At 49.1% G+C, this 14,805-nt stretch overlaps 5 protein-coding genes across 5 annotated transcripts; 2 read left to right on the forward strand and 3 right to left on the reverse strand.

Moving 5' to 3' along the window:
* Positions 1–673: 673 nt before the first annotated feature.
* GIQ15_06864 (uncharacterized protein) lies at positions 674–1,807 on the forward strand (the record flags this gene model as incomplete). Its single annotated transcript, XM_033554281.1, has 3 exons — positions 674–783; positions 842–1,427; positions 1,487–1,807. 3 exons carry the CDS (start codon positions 674–676, stop codon positions 1,805–1,807), a joined length of 1,017 nt encoding a protein of 338 aa, XP_033403796.1.
* Positions 1,808–4,699: 2,892 nt separating this feature from the next.
* GIQ15_06865 (FAD binding domain-containing protein) lies at positions 4,700–6,297 on the reverse strand (the record flags this gene model as incomplete). The annotated part of the gene is made up of 4 exons (XM_033554282.1): positions 4,700–4,980; positions 5,050–5,494; positions 5,585–5,677; positions 5,746–6,297. The coding sequence occupies 4 exons, from the start codon at positions 6,295–6,297 to the stop codon at positions 4,700–4,702; spliced, it is 1,371 nt and encodes a 456-aa protein (XP_033403797.1).
* A 774-nt stretch (positions 6,298–7,071) lies between these two features.
* GIQ15_06866 (putative Integral membrane protein Pth11-like) lies at positions 7,072–8,432 on the reverse strand (the record flags this gene model as incomplete). Its single annotated transcript, XM_033554283.1, has 4 exons — positions 7,072–7,479; positions 7,534–8,022; positions 8,090–8,194; positions 8,253–8,432. The coding sequence occupies 4 exons, from the start codon at positions 8,430–8,432 to the stop codon at positions 7,072–7,074; spliced, it is 1,182 nt and encodes a 393-aa protein (XP_033403798.1).
* A 1,800-nt stretch (positions 8,433–10,232) lies between these two features.
* On the forward strand, positions 10,233–12,017 carry GIQ15_06867 (allantoate permease; the record flags this gene model as incomplete). The annotated part of the gene is made up of 4 exons (XM_033554284.1): positions 10,233–10,487; positions 10,578–10,686; positions 10,742–11,286; positions 11,352–12,017. 4 exons carry the CDS (start codon positions 10,233–10,235, stop codon positions 12,015–12,017), a joined length of 1,575 nt encoding a protein of 524 aa, XP_033403799.1.
* A 1,097-nt stretch (positions 12,018–13,114) lies between these two features.
* GIQ15_06868 (uncharacterized protein) lies at positions 13,115–14,029 on the reverse strand (the record flags this gene model as incomplete). The annotated part of the gene is made up of 3 exons (XM_033554285.1): positions 13,115–13,744; positions 13,853–13,920; positions 13,981–14,029. 3 exons carry the CDS (start codon positions 14,027–14,029, stop codon positions 13,115–13,117), a joined length of 747 nt encoding a protein of 248 aa, XP_033403800.1.
* Positions 14,030–14,805: the final 776 nt, after the last annotated feature.

A 14,805-nucleotide genomic window follows, 5' to 3' on the forward strand; every position in this document is an offset into this window, starting at 1 on the left:
TGATATATGCCAGAGCCTGGAGAATTCCACTTCTCGACTGTTGCTTGCAGCTCCGTTGTCTCATATGTTGCATTTGCACCTCCTTAGATGCTTTGATATAGCGTACGAAGTCCTCAAATTAAACTCTCCTTACATACCAACTTAGCTAGTATGGGCTGATATAACGTCAGTCATCATAATTAAGAGAATAATAGATAGCATGTTCGTGTAAACGATATCAACAGCATACTCCGTAGTATTGACATAGTATCGACCGATGCAGTGCCAAACAGGACGCGTACTCCATAACACTGTATCACACAGCGCCACAAGAGACAGCGGCTGATGCATGTCTCGGAATGATCCCTTCTCCTCTCCCGCCTATCATTCTCTCCCTCTCCCTCCTCTCCCTGGGCTGCAAACTGGAAACACTCAGTGTCGAGCTAGTTCTGCGTCCCGGTTTTAGATATCATCACGTGACATCATCGAACTTCCCGAAGCCGCCAACTCGATTCAAGATCCAAAGCTATCACGATAATCAGTCGGCAATCCATATACACAGCTGCGGCAGCAAGGAGCCTGATGGATGTGATCTCCGCGGCCTGATACCTCTATACCTCGCGGTTTATCCCTTTGATGTTGACACCACGGTAGTTCGAATCAGCCTGGGCGAGCCACACACCACACCCTCTCGATGAATCCCCATATCTCTGTTCCCCGACAGCATGCCGGTCCAGCACATTTCGGCGGCGCCTCGCCGCAGAATAGAAGTCCCTACCTACGGATACCGCAGTTCTTCGGCCGGTAAGCTGGTGTCATGTCAATCTACTTGATACGTTTATGCTGACAAACGCCAAAACAGGATGTTCAAGGTCTCGCAGATGGACTTCGAGATGGCCATATGGGAGATGACGTCCCTCGTTATTGCGCCGAAGAAGGTTTTTAAATCCATGTATTACCATGTTAGCAACTCTTCCCCCGGATACTGCCGTCAGAACCTGAAGCTAATCTATTTGTCCTTAGAAACGTTTGTTCCCGTTCCACACGTCTATTGCCCGCCTCTCTTCAGCATAGCTCTAACTGCCCACGCTTTAGAAACCAAAAACACATGGCACCGACCTGACCCGTCGTTTGGCTATCTGCTTTCCTTCTTCTTATTTCTCACAGGCCTAGCATGGGGCTTCGCCTACCAATCAACCTTCACCTCTATAATAGGGCTCAGCTTATCCTTCATCTTCTTCCATTTCCTCGGTGCCTCCCTCCTCGTTTCAACGATAATGTACTTTTCGGTTGGCCGGATTTTTGGCCCCAACGGCCCTGCAGCTGCTATCAGTGAGTGGAGGGGCACTAGATCCTCGCTTGGCCGCATGAGGCGGCGTGGGCCGGCACAGGGTCTCTTCGGGATATCGGGGGATAAAGAGCATGTCGAATTTGGATATTGCTTTGATGTGAGTCTGCGTATATCACCGCCAACTAGAAATACCATTCTAACCACTTTTTCCCATAGGTTGCTAACCGCGCCTTCTTCACACTATACCTACACCTATACGTTCTTCAATTCATTCTCCTCCCCGTCCTGACACGGGGTTCCGATACCTCGCCTAGCTTCCTCGCCACCATTCTCGGCAACACCCTGTATCTCTCCGCCTTCACATACTATACCTATATTTCGTTCCTTGGTTATAGTAACCTGCCGTTTCTGTATCATACAGAGCTGCTTCTGCTGCCTATTGTGGTAATGGGCATCCTGTGGTTTGTAAGTTTGATTTTGGGGTGGGGTATTGTCCGGCAGGGCGGAGCCGTCAACTGGTTATTCTGGTGGGCTTGATATGAGAAACTGAATATTTAATGATGGCAGAGGACTCGAGTTGACGTTAAAGAAACAAGAACGGCTACCAGCTGCGATTCTAAAGACGGGGCTCGTGGATATCCTACAAGCACCCTACCTAATAATGTACGGAATATGAATAGATCTTGCTTTATATACGCATTATATGCTTGCATCTCTGATCTCTGTGGTTGTTTATTTCTGCTCACTGCCGCCTGGTCCGTTGTGGTAAAACACTCTCCAGCAGCTTGATAGTTACTATCACATGACGTTCTGATTTACGAGCGTAAAGCATAGTGACTCTTTTATACGAGATATATCGCTTCTTATTTTACCAGACCAAGGCCGTGTTATCCCGATCACCTTCGTTCCTGCGTCATCGATCACGTTCGCCTTTGGGCGTTCGTCAACAGCTGTGATCGGATATTTAAAGGAAGCTCCCCCGATTTAGGTCTTTTCATACCAAAACCCATAACTCAGGCAGATCACAAATACACGGCGTACCACAGCAAACATTGACCATAACTGCTCTCTACTTGATGGATTTCCTATCTCGATCCCGCCTAATCAGCTACTCCCCTCAACCCCTTACATCGTTTTATGCCACCCGCTCATCAGCCTTGATCAATCCACAGAACCATCAGATAATAGAGGACTGCTTAATCGCACGCCTACCGAGTGACACAGTTGTACCTAGCACGTCATCGCCGACGGAAAGACTATCGCTAAGTCAATTGAGCGATGAGGAACTCCTAGCGCGATTCACCCGAGGGTTCTTTGGTGGAATTGTATTTGCTACTGAGAAACTTATTTTAGCATCTGGTGGGTGGAGGTTAATGGGAGTGCAGATTAAAGGTTCCTATTCTATAGTCTTTAAATTTCCCGAGGATATATGCTTAATCTTGCTACAGGTCTCGGTCAAAGGCAATCATTACCACCAGGCGCAGATACCACCGGCCTCAGCCAACAGTTACCAAAGAGCATATGGCGTGTCGATGAAATACCAGCAACGACATTACTACCATTGCACTCAAAGCTCTTTGGCGCTTTCCAGGTCACCCATTCGCAGTTGGTTGATCAAACAAAGCCGAACTCAACGCCAGCCATGCTGCCAGCCACAGAAGCACAACCCATAGGGGAAAACTATTCGTATATTGATATTGGATTTGGGAGCGGCGGGTTTGCCGGATGCCATCGGCTATCTGTTCATCGACAGAGTTCAGCAGACGTCTCAATTACGTCTAATGACCATTCCGTTACCGACCAGTCAGACCAGGGAGGTCGGGGGAGCGATAGTGACGGTGTGATAGAATTTCGCCTTTCACATTTTCATTGCAATCCTAGTGGCGGCCCGTCACGCATTCCCGCGATCTTAAACGGGTTTCATCAGTTGTATGCAAAACTTCTCTTTACGGATGCTCTGAGGCTTCTCTGTTAGCTTGATTTACTGCGAACCCCCGATATCATCTCCCTAATGATTTTGATGGCTATCAATATCTTTACCACTTCCGGCTCCCTCGAAACGGATATCATATTCACAACGCATACCCACTCCATTTAAAAGCAAAATACCACCTCCCCTTTTCCTTTGAGCCCTTTAATTCCACTCTACCATATTCGAAATTTGTTCTTGTAAATATATCATATCATTATTTATGCTAGGCCTATAGCGCCGACTTTCTCTCAATGGGCTCAGTGTTTGGGCTTGTTCTAGTAGTCTTCACCATGAGCCGCATAGAAGTGGCATCGCCTTTCAACTCGGTAGAGGAGGCTTCTAAAGGACGACAGACTAGCACATACGAGTGTATTGCTGTTTGATAGAAATTCCCCTCAAGCGCCATTTTAAAGGAAGAAATTAAACTTTAAGAAAATTAAGCTTAAACTTGGAAGGACCGGCCCGTCGGCACGTGCCTTCCTACCAAATTAGGTAACCATGGTACGGGGTTCTTGCAGACAATTTGGACTTAGACCGCCGTTGACATAAAAGCGGCTTATAATCAATCCTACATCGCGGAGCAGTTGGTTTTTGAATGGGTCGCGAACCGCAACCCCGCTTCGCTGTTGTTGGGTGGCGTTACGTGGATCCCTAAACTGTTTCCGTCCAAGAACGACTAGGTGTTACACCTATGTGTTTTACTCATCATGGTGACTGTATGATTAACACTTTTCCGCTATTCCAGGGGGCCCTCCAAAAAGGAACGTTTCTTCAAGGCGAGAAACTCGGAGATACCCTGAGCAGAAAGCGTGGTTGCTACTCCACAGATCGTCCCTAACTATTTCGCTCCACTCGTTAGGAACGTTGAACTTGCATCTATGCGTCTGATCATACAAATGATGGGCAAGCCGTTTATGGGGTACATATACGACTCATAGAATTGATAATCAGTGGTGCTCGAGGACCTAATAAGCTCGGAGTTTTGGCCATCGTGATTATGATAGATCACACATCCTACTGGCTGGAACTCCGCATTGACAATGATACGTAATATGGACGGACAACCTAGAAAAAGAAAGCCAAGTTCGAACGAAAATAAGAGGGGGTCGTGTGAGCAGTCGAAATCTTAATAACCAACGAATGAAGTCAATTCCGCGGAGCCCCGACTCCCGAGAAAGGCTACAATCTATTTATACGCCTTGGCGAGCTCCCTGGTTCTGTTTCTAAAAAGGCCGAAGTATCTTTGATTAAAGTGCGCAACCAGGTAGCCATCCCGCAGCTCATATTGCGGCACTTTACAGGGCCATAGCCCGATCAAGATGGACTCTATGCTTTAATAGTTTACACTTTGACAAGGTATACAACAAAGTATACAATAACCAAGGTAGCGATAAACCTGACATCTAACCTGGGTGTATGCTGCAGAAATCCCTTTTATAGTATATCTCTCTATTTAACTATTCAAGGAGGTGCTCTAGATCATCATCTTCAAATGTACCCCTGCGTGCGACTAGCGGGGAGTCTGCAGTTATTGATGAATAGTCATGGGCATCAAGGCATGCTTTGCGGCTTCTCAGAACTGCCGGCCTGGTACGAGATATCATCTCCTCCTCATACTCGTTAATGACTTCTTTTTGCGTCTTCCCATGAGTGTCTGGCGGCGTCTTCAATACCGGAAGCAGCGCGGCTACTAAATTTGAGACGTCGAGGATGCCGTGATTCCCCGCCTCGCCACGGACTGGTGAACAAGCAAATGGTCAGTCACAGGGCTCTAAGGTCACGCAGGAAAAAGAAGACAGATACTCACACATCGTCATTGTATGGGCTGCGTCTCCAACTAGGGTTGCTGTGCCATCTAGGTTGCTCCATGACCCCTTTGGCGGCGTCGGCCAGTCTTCCAAGGATATGACCTTGGGTTCAGTTCCCTCCGGCATGCTCTGCACAACCTCACGAAATGGTTCAACCCACCCGTCGGCTAACGAGCGCATAAGCTGCAGTCTGCCAACATTTTCAGTTGGCATCTCTATATTTTTAGGCCATTCCTTACGATACGGCCAGCTGATCAAAATCTGGCACTCGTATGTATCGCGATCCTTACGGTCATTGTTAGCCGGGGTATCAAGGAATGAAAACCAGAAAAAATTATTGGTGGCTGGGTCGCCAGCCTGTAGAAAGAACGGATCCAAGGCCCTCATTTTAAGAGCAATCTGAGAAGGCAATGCAGCACTGGCTCCCAGCAGACGGACTGGAAGCTGGTGATTCTCACAGCTGGTTGGTGGTCCATTTGTTGTATATGAACAGAGCAACGAGCGTGTCTTCGAACGAGAACCATCACAGCCTACCAGTAGGGTCCCTTCTGCAGTAGAGTTGTCTGTAAACTGACAGCGAACAGCCGTTCCTGATACCCGAGTGATGCTGGAAATGCATTTATTCCACTAATAAATAGGTGTTAGCAACAAGTTCGTATTTTGTTAACTAAGGAATAGCAAGTTAGATCTCTCACCTTAACATCAATCCCATCCATCAACAATCTTCGCAGCCGCTCTCTCGACACCCTCAGTCTCTTTGCCGGAGGAACCTTCCACTTGGTCTCTCCAGTTCTCAGGTCGAAAAAGAGGAAATTCCCGTTCTCCCCCTTTGCAACAGCCTCAGGGTCAACGTAAGCCTCCGGCAACCGATCGATCAAATGCTCGGGTAAGAGTTGCAGAAAAGCATCAAGGGACCAGTGGATCGTTAGGCCCCATCCTTTGCCGCGGTGAAGGGGATCGGGATCTCGTTCAAAGATAGTAAATGGAATGCCGTGTTTACGTAGTCCCTGAGCGAGAACGAGGCCTGTGATGCCGGCACCAATAATCAGGACGTGAGGCGACTGAGGCACCATTTTCGATGGACTTGTTTCTCGAAACTCGCCGGTGTTTTCTTGAGAAAAGAAGATGCCCTTTAAACTCCACAAGATCTTTAAACTGTTTTGGAAAAGGTCAACCATGGCGCTATAATGTGTTCGTGGGAATACGAAGCGACCAGATCGGCGCCAACCGCCGTCCACCGCCTCCATGGTGAATCACGAGCTCGGATGGGTAGGGAATCTCGAGTAATTATCGCCGAGCGACTGGGATGTCGGCGATAATTAGTAGATGATACCCCTGAGGAGCCCGCTGGTATATCTATGTTAAGGCCAGGGGTTCGGCTGGCATCCGGCAGTTCCTGGCACATGCAGAGAATCGCGCGTGAGTTTGCACTTTCGCAGGACTTGCGACAAGTCCGGCTAACTCTCGATGTTGTGCGATAGTTACGTTTCATCATCTGCGATAGCGATGTGACTCTGCTAACTGTTCTCCTGATCGTCTTCTACCGAGGGGGGACCATGGTATGTTGCTGAAAATAGCTTCGCAGCACGACCTCGTAAGCTGTGCATCATTAAGCACGTAACTTTTTATTATTTGTGGTTTATGTAGCATTGCACCTGCGTATAAGGAATATGCTACTCCACAAAGCCGGCCAGTCGGTGGAGATTGCGGATCTCTTGCTTGTGTTTTTTTTTTCAACAGAGTTGGGCCTGAGCATGAACTAGTTAAGGGCAATTTCTTGGAGCCAAGTATAAGCTGTTGACGGACGATGTTGCCGGGGACTTGAGAGGTGGGGAAGAAGAAAAAAAATCATCAATAATATATACAGGGTATATCTATGTACAAGAATGGAAGAAAGACATTGCTGCCATGAACGGACATTATATGTGCTGCGTGGAGGAGATCCAGATGAAAGAAAAATGATCGCCGAACCTTTTTATACGAACGGTAAAAGAGACGTCGCAAAAAGAGAAAAGTCAGCATTAATGAAGCCAACTCTGCTCTTGATCGTGATTGTTGTCCGTTCGAGTGATCTCCACCTGGACCGTTTTTGTGATCTGGCCTGGGATATGGCTTTCGGAGCCTCTCTCGCCTCCCCCCCTGAGAGACTCCACATCGTCTCTACCTACCGGCTTCCCCTTGCTGTCGACCGGCAGGATCGCCTCGAGAGAGCTGAAACTGTCTGACTTTGTCCGGTTGTTTGTGCTAGTTGGGATAGTCTGAGATCGCATAGTGGACGAGTGCATGCCCACTGATCGAAGTTTGACAGAAGTGCCGGCACTGCGACCGTCGGTGGTGCTGTGGGGGTACTGGAGGGGTCCTCCCTTGGATGTTTTAGATCGGACGAAGGTCAGGAGTGGGATGAGGGTAGGGAAACAGGTGATGGCGATCTAGTAGGAGGGTTAGTCTCTTGTTCTAGCGTGGTGGTGATGGTATTAACTTACGCCAACGTTCAGCTCGATGGTACCCCATAGAATGAGCATGGTAGAATTCCCGTCCTTTGCGATAATCTCAATCTGAACCACACGCATGACCGAGCAGGCAGTTGTGAACAGCCCAAGCAGGAAAACAGCCATCAACCCTAGTTTTCGCGGTAGGCTGATGCGTACTTTCATCCACAGCGGGATTGGGGTCAAAAAGACAATAAGGTCGCAGAAGATCGATACTGCGGCGAGAGAGTAGAAAACTGCGTCGTTTGGCAAGCAGGTCCCTGGTGTCTTTGGTCGCCATGACTTGTGGACGGGTGTACATTGGAAGAAGAGGACGAGCGTCCCCGCAAGGTGCGAGACGACGGTGAATACCATGATACCCCAGACGACATGGCGGTAGGATTTCTCAGAACTATGTCGGATAATGCGTAGATAGGCGATGCAGAGGGCTACTTTGAATCCAGTAATGCCAGCCATGTAGAATGGACGACCGGCGAAGTTAACCTACACGACAAAGCATGTTTCGTTTAGAACCGAAAACTATAGCCAACCCAGAATACCAGGTACGTACCGTAGCATAGGTGTTTAGATTCTCTTTGGGCCGTAGTTTCAAGGGAAGACCGAGACCCAGGCGGGACTGAGTAATGCATAACGCACTGTATATGATGCCACATACCTGAAGATCCGGATATTAGCATAGAGATATATGTAGAGGAAAAATGGAATATACATACCGCCGAGGACACGATAACCGCATCGTCAACTCCAAAGCTCTTTTTTAGGACCAAGCGAACCCAAACTCGGAGGCAAACCACCAGCGTCATGATAAAGGATAGCGAAATGCATACTGCGAGGATAGTCGGGTACTGCGAAATCGCATTGACTTCCGGCGTCGCATGGTACACCCACTGCATCACGCCGTTTCCTGCTGGTCACACCAAATTTCTAGTTGTCTGACTTCTGCGTTGACCCGGTTGATAGAATATATAGTATAAATTGATCAGGCGATAAGGGTCAGTATAAAGTCGAGCAACGACAGTCTAGAGCAATGAGGTGCAGGACTGGGACCTGCAGACCATAATATTTGTACTTCACTGCCGTGGGCCATACTGCCTTGAGCCCTGGAATGAATTCCACAAAAAAAAGCAAATTGTTAGCATTGGCAGCTGGCTTAACGAAGCTTTGCAAGAAAGCTAGGGGCCAGGATCTGATGGGAAAGTGTGCGAATTGCAAATCCGCCCGGTGGCTTTAGCTAATCATACAGGAAATCGTTCGATAGGCTGACTGATGCTCGTCGCCAGAGGTCAAGAAAGTTTGCAGATGGGCTTTTGGCGTGTATCTGCATCCTCATACGAGGGATCCCAAGCCAACCGTGTCCTAAAAATGGGCAGATCAGCAGCCATCCAGCGTTTCCCCGGGTCTCTGCAGACATCACCAGTCCCCTCGACAAACGGAGCAGAAAGTGCCGAAGGTGACTAGCTGTCGCTTGATTGCAGTAGATATGTACCGAGAAACAATGTTTGCTCTCTGACACCGCACTCCACCGTCTCGACCAGGAGAATGTTACATTTGTTTAACCCATCGGTATAGTAGTATGGACGGACAGGAGCATGATGTCGGTACTTCAGTGTTAAGCGAGCGGATGCATCAACAACACAAGCTTTAACCCTGGGACTCGGATGTGAAGAGCAGCTCGACCGTGCCCTGGAGATAAACCTGGCTAGTTGTAACTGTACGGTAAAAATGTATAATGTATAAATATATACTCCGTATACAGTTCAGTTATGCGCAAGGACGAAGGCTCGAGGCCTGTTTACCAAGAACGCCATCATCGAGGAGGCGGACTCGGGCTAGAGCTCTAGGCGCCCTCACATCGTATCCATAACTGGAAGGCCTCAGGATATGATTTCTGACCCGTATAAGATAATATGCTCCTCGAGAGAGCGCACTAACACGTGTAGGGAAGAGACAGAACGGACAGTGGTCCGGACAAGCATGGATGGACCTGAGTCAAGGTTGTCAAGGCCTGTCAAGGTTGCCAAGGTTGTCGAGGGCGGGAGACGAGAAGGTGGCCCGGCGGGGACGGTCGGCGTGCCTGGGGATCTCTCGGGGCTCTTCAGTGGATGCTTGGGGGGGCAGCCCTTGGAGCCTCTAGGCGTGCTTAAGGATAGAGTTATAGGCATGCTTAGGGGCCTGTAGGGACCAGTAGGGGCCATCAGTGGCAAGTTAGGGGCGCGCTAGGGGATGCGCTACGGAGCCCGAAGGCCCCTAAGGGCATGCCTAGCGCATCCTGGGCCCCCCCTCAAGATGCAACCCTCCATGCACGTACTAGAGGACGCAGGAGCAGGTATCCTATCATCTGCCGGATATGGCGCCGTGCACTCGATTTATGGCAGGGATTGTCGATATGATAACACGGGAGCTCTGGACAGTATCCCAGGCCAGGGCTTTGCTGCAGGCTTATTGAAACATCATTTTTCTCCGGTCCCCATCGCCGTGAAAAGGACGAGTTCCGTTTGATGCCACCCGGGGGGCGCAAACAGCAGCAGGGAAGAAAAAAGCAAACAAAACCACGTTTATGGACTCTTGCATTTCCTTTCATCTCGTTCACTTTTTCTTTCCCTTGCTTTCTCCAGTGAGCACACCTGAATTTCACTCGTCGAAACCGCAGGGCGTTCAAGTCGAGTAAACTTGCGAGTCGAGCTGTTTTGACCATGGCGTCAGAAGCTTCAGAAAAGTCACCCATCGACCAGAAGATGGCTATGGATAAGGAGGCTCCAACGTCGACCGGCACTCCTCGCGACCTGGACCAGGCGTATCAGTTCCTCCAGACGTACGGAGAGACCAGCGATGGCGAGGAGGCCACCGCGGAAGACCTCAAGAAGATCCGGTGGAAGGTGGACTTGTACATTATCCCGATCATGTTTGTCTGCTATACCATGCAATTCATTGACAAGGTCTCTCTCAATGTAAGTTCATGATCTATCCATTTCTCTTCCCTCCCCGCGGGGTTTGATATAGTGTTGTCGTTGTTGTTTCGGAAATTAACAGGGCCTTAGTACGCTGCCGTTATGGGTTTGAACAAGGACCTCAAGCTCAAGGGGAACAACTTCTCAAATGCTGCGACTGCATTCTTCATCGCCTACCTCATTGCCGAAATTCCGACAGGTATAGTCTCTATTCTGCGCGCGCAAGGATCAATTCGCTAATACGGTGCTCCCAGGATACATCCTGAACAAGGTCTCTGCGCCCAAATGGCTGGCGCTCAACGTCACCCTCTGGGGCATCTCGACTGCCTGTACTGCGGCAGCTCGCGACTACAACACGCTTCTAGCTGCCCGAATCTTCTTGGGCATCTTCGAGGCCGCCATCGCGCCTTGTCTGGTTCTGATTAGCAGCCAATGGTACACCAAGTCCGAGCAAGCTCCCCGGTTTTGCATCTGGTACTCCGGCCTTGGTCTCGGACAGATTATTGGCGGCCTGGTGTCCTTTGGCTTCCAGCATGTCAAGAACCCGGAATTCACCGGCTGGAAGGCCATGTTCGTCGTCCTCGGTGCCGTTACCTGTCTTGCCGGCATTGCCACGTACTTTATCATCCCAGATAGCCCAATGAAGGCGCCCTTCCTGACCGAGAAGGAGAAGGCACAGCTGCTCAAGCATGTCTCCTTCAACCAGACCGGTGTGATCAACACCAGCTTCAAGTTTTCCCATATCCTGGAGATCTTGACCGATGTTCAATTGTGGCTCATGACCCTGATCACTGTCCTGGTAAGGAGCCTTCTTACACTCTAGTTTTTTTTCTTTTTTGGCCACTATCTAACAATGACATTTAGATCTCTGTATCAAGTGGAGTTGTGACAACCTACTCTGCTACTCTGATCAGAAACTTCGGCTACTCTCCAACTAGGTCCGCTCTTCTCAATATGCCTGGTGGCGCTGTTTCCATCATCAGTACAATCGTAATTGGCTTCGCTATCCGCTACAAGATGTTCCGCTTCATCGGTATCATTGCATGCTGTATTCCAGGCATCCTAGGCGGTGCTCTGCTCTCATTCGCACCACAGACCAACCAAGGCGCCCTCCTTGCCGGCATTTACCTAGTCAACTCTATCGTTCCCACCCTCATCGTTATCTACCAGTGGCTCTCCTCTAACGTTGCCGGCAGCACTAAGCGTGCCGTCAGCGCTTCCCTAGTCACTGCCAGCTTCAGTATCGGAAATATCATCGGTCCACAGACCTTCCAGGCCAAGGATGCACCGCAATATATTCCGGCAAAGATTGCCGTTTTGGCTACCCAGGCCTCTGGAGCTGTTATCGCATTCGTCCTATTCTTGTACTATGTCTGGGAGAACAAGCGTAGGGACAAGCGTGCTGCCCAAAACTCGGAAACCCTGCCTGTCGCCGAGGGTGCTGCTCTATCCCAGTCTCCCTCTATCGAGCAGAAGAAGTGGGATAACTTGACCGACAAGGAGAACCTGGCCTTCAGATACGTCTATTAAAAGCATCCCCCAAAAAAATATCTATATTATAATTCACGGGCTTGTCTTTCCTGCCTAAAGGTGGAGCTTTGTGTGTCTATCTTTTTTATTCTTCGTTTGGCCCTGTTCGGCCGGAACTCATTTTGTACATACTTACGGAAATACTCCACATAATGTTTTTATTTTATTTTTCCATCCTGCTTTAATTAATATACTCTGCACTAGGATGCCTGGATACAAGGTTTATCGGAAGTAGGAAATTCGATGTCAGAATAGAAATAGACAGTCCGTGTCAACCTCAACTATAGACTTTTGGCTATCCGAAACTTTTCTTCTAGATTCTTTGTTTAGGGGGGAAAATATCACCTGCATAAGGACCCTCCCATTAAACATGGGATCAACACGAAAGACAGTCGAGCTACGGAGTAAAGGGACGGCGTAGCCAGATTATGTGCAGCTCCAAGATCTCCTAGGAACAAAGTAGACGATCCGTACGAACATGGGCTCGTGTTGCGGACGGATACTTCAATTTCTTCGCTGTCTCCACCGCCAAGTCGGACGAGGTTACAAAGTGACATTCCTTGCTCCGTCCACTTGGCTTTTATACGTAGTCAACCGGGATAAGCTCTTGACAAACGCTAGAGACGAGGGAACGAGAAGACGAAGACGGCGAGAAGCAGTCAAGGGAGCGGGACGGGAGGGGAGGAGAGGGGGAGAAGCCGTAACCCCTGGTTCACTTACGAAATATGCGCATCAGGGGAAAGATAGAGAAGGTTTCTATACGAAGATGCCAATATAGTGCCTACCTGGGTGATCCCTGGACGTTCTGCACAGTCAAGCCACCAACTCTCGTGTGCATATAAATCATTGTCATTGAACTCATGTAACCTAAAATCATATATTTCTGGAAGCGTATGTTTATCGTGTTGCCGCCGGTCAACCCAAGATGGCGACAAGCCGGATTCAAGCCATTGTGCAGCCTCCCTCACCGACTCAACACGCCCGCCTATTGCATCCAACCAGCCACTCGCAACGCTTAAATGCGCCACCAAGAAGGGAAAACAAACGACATCTGGCGATGCCGCAATTGAAGCGGAAGCTGGAAATGAGACCACGACTTATTTGCTCTTCCCCTTCTTCTTAGTTGCCGCAGGTCCCAATGCAGCAGCCCGCAGTTTTGCCTCTCTGGCATCTCGTTCCTGTGCCTTCTCGCGCTCACGCTCCTCACGCTCCTCCTTCTCCGCCTCCTTACGGGCTTTTTCGGCTTCACGACGCTCTTTGACGATGGCTAGACGAGCTAGGTCGGCACGAGCTTCGTCTGTTTTGCCTTCGGAGTGTAGCTTGAGGTATCTCTCACGCGCCTGCTGCGCCTGAACCGCCTCTCGCTCGCGGCGGGAAAGCTGTGAGGCATCTCCCTTTTTGGCAGCTGGAGCAGCAGCGGCGTCGGATGGGGCCGTTGGTAGAGTAGCTGCCTGGTTTCGTGCTTTGGCGGTGTGGTTTGGGTTGGCTGGCATATCCTCATCGTCTTCATCCTCTTCACTATCACTTGGAGGGAGGTCTCCTGGCTCGGCTGCTACTTGTCGTTTCTTACGGATGGCGGCTTCTTTTCTAGCTTTGGCAGCGGCTTTGCGTTGCTCACGGGTTAATTCCTCCCCTTCTCCAGCGCCGGCTCCATTCTCATCAGCTTCCGATTCTTCTTCAGAGTCATCCTCCTCCTCTTCTTCGGAAGATTCTATCTGCTTGTCCTCCTGCGGTACGTCAGCATGATTTTTTTCTCCAAAACATCCACTCGGGCACCCTCCATCGAGATTCTGGCTTCTTTATGGCCGTGGCCGTGTATAACTAGGGATACGAACCCTCCACATTCCGATCGGGTTTCCATCTTTATCCAACGGTTGCAGATCCCGGCTGAAATGCTTGCCGCCTGGGAAAATATCAAATGGCTCAGCATCTATACTGTATACGTGCAAAGGTAAGAACTTACCTCCTCTAGTTGGCTTGCTGAACTTCCCTCCACGGCCTCGGGGAGCCATGATGTATGCAGATTATATGTGCCTAAAGCGGGGGGTATGCTAGTAAAAAATAACGTAACCTTCGTTCGAGTCAGCCAGGAGTTTGCGATCTAAGGAGACGGCTGCAACTGTAGCTCACGGGGCCGGGTAAACACACAACAGATAGCAGCCAGCGGGCACTTGGGCAACAACGAGCTGGCAACAGAGAGACGAACAGGATAAGAGAAGAAGAGAGCAAGGGAGACGTCGACAACGGAGAGAGAAAAAGGTAGTATGTCACGCTTTCTTTCCGCCGCCAAAAGCCCTTTTGGAGGGGCTGTCACGTGAACACTCCGCCTGTTTGCACTGTTTGCTCAGGGCATATATATAGATAGAGATGATATAGATATAGAGATGATAGAGATGATATAGAGATGATATAGAGATGATATAGAGATGATATAGAAGAGATAGATAGATAGAGAGATATAAAAGAGATAAGCATAAGGATGTATGATTGTTTATGATGGAAGACCATGAGATAGATATCGCCTGGTAATAGGCTGCTATAGAATCAAATGTATAGGGATAACTATATGGAATAATGAGATAAATCAGCTTTAACTGCACTTTGACTATCTTAAACAGCCCAATACAACTCTATACAAAGCCGTTAATATGTATGTGAGATATGCAATGCAGGACATTGACCCTGTCAGCTTCTTCCTCTGTCTCCTATTATGAGCTGCCTTCCGGGCCAGATAGAAAGATGGTAACTAGCACTAAATTGTACGGCGATGCTGTTTCTTCCAAGGACA

Source organism: Arthroderma uncinatum, assembly GCF_011692745.1.
Source record: "Arthroderma uncinatum strain CBS 119779 chromosome Unknown scaffold5, whole genome shotgun sequence".
Classification (NCBI taxonomy): Eukaryota; Fungi; Ascomycota; class Eurotiomycetes; order Onygenales; family Arthrodermataceae; genus Arthroderma; species Arthroderma uncinatum.